Here is a 2,500-nt window from a genome sequence, read left to right as displayed (position 1 = left end):
TACCCTAAGATTCGAATTAGCTCTTGCGCACCAGGACTTCACACTTCAGCAGTCAATCTGAAAATGAGCTAGATTGTAACGATATCTTGGAACCTTGTTTACACGTTCAAACTTGTCATTACGATGCATATAGATTTGAACCTACTGGCACCAACCACTCAATCCAATTCCAACTCCAATAAATCGCTACAATCTCCTGTTTACACGTAACGACAAATTGTAACAACCTTTTCATTACAATAAATTGCTACAATTTATCGTAGCATGTAAACCGTGCTTAACTGTTAACCACTGTCAACTTTGTGGACCCAAATAACAGAGGCACACACACCAACAATATTGAGTGGCTGTGGAGGGAAGTGAAGAATAAAGTGCCTCTCTATGGTAGAAGAAAGCACCTTATTGGCTACCTTGCGAGGTCAATGTTTATTATGGCATTGCTGACCCTGACAAGTATTTTCACAACTTTCTTCAAGAGACCACTTCCATGTACAACCCCTATAGTCCAAACCGCCCTGAGGAGACACCTGTCACCTCAAGTTCTTTGTAATTCTGCGAATATCTGGCAATTTGATGTATATTTGGATATTTTGGTATTTTAATAATTCAACTTAATTTTCTGTGTACTTTGACCCTGGTGCTAAGTGAAGCAATAGTGAGGACATGCCACCTTGCCTCCTGGCTTGGTTATAATGTCAATGTCAATGTAGGTTACCTAAGTCAGGAGGGTTGAGGTGGCAGTCCCCCATTATGTTAGGTTGTGTTAAGTTAGATTAGGTTAGGTCAGAGAAGGTTGATGAGGGGTGCAACCCCCCCCCCATTAGGTTGGGTTAGGCTAGGTCAGGTTTTTTTTTTTTTCTAAGAAAAAAAAAATAAAAAAAATGTCCATGAGCATAAGAAGGATATAACTATATGGAATTATTTTAGATTTTGACCATCACACTCTACAGCACTGATAATGTGATTTTTGCATACCTTATTGGATTCTACAAATCTTTGATTTTTCATGAGAAATTCACAGCTTTCAAAATAGACACAACACTTTCCCAAAAAGACTCCCTAGATCCGATCCTGTAGGACTGGTTAAAAAAGGTTATATCCCTGAGGAGTGAGGATCCAGGGGGGGGCAGAGCCCCCTGGCTAGGTTAGATTAGATTAGTATCTCAAATGGGGATCCATGGGAGCGCAGCCCCCAGGCAAGGTTAGGGAGATAAGGGGGATTATGGTGTATAGAAATTTACTATATTAATCTACCTACATAACTGTATACGAAGAGCTACAGGCGGTGCTAAATTATTACAACTCAGCATCAAGTACCTTGTGGTAGTGGACAGAAGTGAGGGTGACATGATGCAGGGAAAGGAGGCAGGCGAGAGTACTAGAAGGGGTTGCTGAGAGAGGAGAGTGCTGGAAAGGCTGAGAGAGAGAGAGAGAGAGAGAGAGAGAGAGAGAGAGAGAGAGAGAGAGAGAGAGAGAGAGAGAGAGAGAGAGAGAGAGAGAGAGAGAGAGAGAAGATGACCTAAGTGAAAGAAAAATACAGGTGGCTTTTCCTCCCAGATAATTACCACAAACAAGCACAACCACCATGGACGGCCTCTTGTCCTCCTCCTGCTTATGTGTCTTGGAGGAAGTGTTGTCCTTGTGGGAGGATGCATTTTTCTTGTTCTTGGCCGGCCGCTCCTCTTCGCCTCTCCTGTGTTTTGCTGCCATCATGACACACTCTCTCACCGCCGCTAGTTTTATCTCTCGTCACTCGTCATTCATCACTTCTGGGACAAGCTCTTTATTGAAACTTGGCCTTTTCACTACTACATTCAATTTTCAAACTTTTAATAGCCACGTTTTGTTGGAATATAATAAACACGAAGATAATTGTTCTAGCTGACTTTCATATAACTACCTTGTGTTGATTTTTTTATTATTTAAGGACAACAAGTTTAATTCTAAATTTCACACACTTCCACATAGGTACATATCTGAGTTAAATTACTCTTAAGGTGCTGAACGGGTAGTAAACGTACGGGCTGTGCCACCGGCTGTATCTTGACAGCACACTGAGCACAAGAGTGACAGGAGGAACGTGCGGTTTTGTACCCATGTTTACCAGTATTTCATTATAATTTTTCACCTTCAGCAGATGAAAACTAATAATGATTTTTTTTTTCAAGTAGACTGAATACACATAAAAAGTTCCATGTGTTGCACGGATTGAATTTCCATTGTGATCTACCCCATGGAATGTATGTGTAGCGTTTCCAACATAACCTAGCTAATAGCTATGGTAACCAGTTATACATTGAACATTTTTTAATTGTGCTGACAATGATCTCGTCATTCTATATTACATTGAATTTACTATTTCAAACTGGAGTTCACTTTATGACACCGTTTGAATAACAATAACTTTGTGTAGTATATACGGTGTATTCAGAATCTAGATGAAATCTCTGATAACTATGAGCAACATTTCGTATTTCATATGAATGAAAATAACATTTTT

At 40.0% G+C, this 2,500-nt stretch overlaps 1 protein-coding gene across 2 annotated transcripts in view; it reads right to left on the bottom strand.

Moving 5' to 3' along the window:
- The window catches only part of LOC135111600 (protein C-mannosyl-transferase DPY19L1-like), a 22,665-nt gene that overhangs the window by 16,570 nt on the left and 3,595 nt on the right, over positions 1-2,500 (bottom strand). The window contains exon 1 of one of the 2 annotated variants that reach the window (XM_064025079.1): positions 1,566-2,178. The exons of the other annotated variant lie outside the window; for it this stretch is intronic. Coding sequence (XP_063881149.1) covers positions 1,566-1,713 — 148 coding nt within the window. The 5' untranslated portion in view covers positions 1,714-2,178. Of the gene's footprint in view, positions 1-1,565; positions 2,179-2,500 lie in introns of those variants that run through there. 2 annotated transcript variants of the gene reach the window in all.

Source organism: Scylla paramamosain, chromosome 22 (assembly GCF_035594125.1).
Source record: "Scylla paramamosain isolate STU-SP2022 chromosome 22, ASM3559412v1, whole genome shotgun sequence".
Taxonomy (NCBI): domain Eukaryota; kingdom Metazoa; phylum Arthropoda; class Malacostraca; order Decapoda; family Portunidae; genus Scylla; species Scylla paramamosain.
The sequence above is the reverse complement of the archived record's forward strand: the minus strand, read 5'-3'. Positions and strand labels throughout refer to the sequence as shown.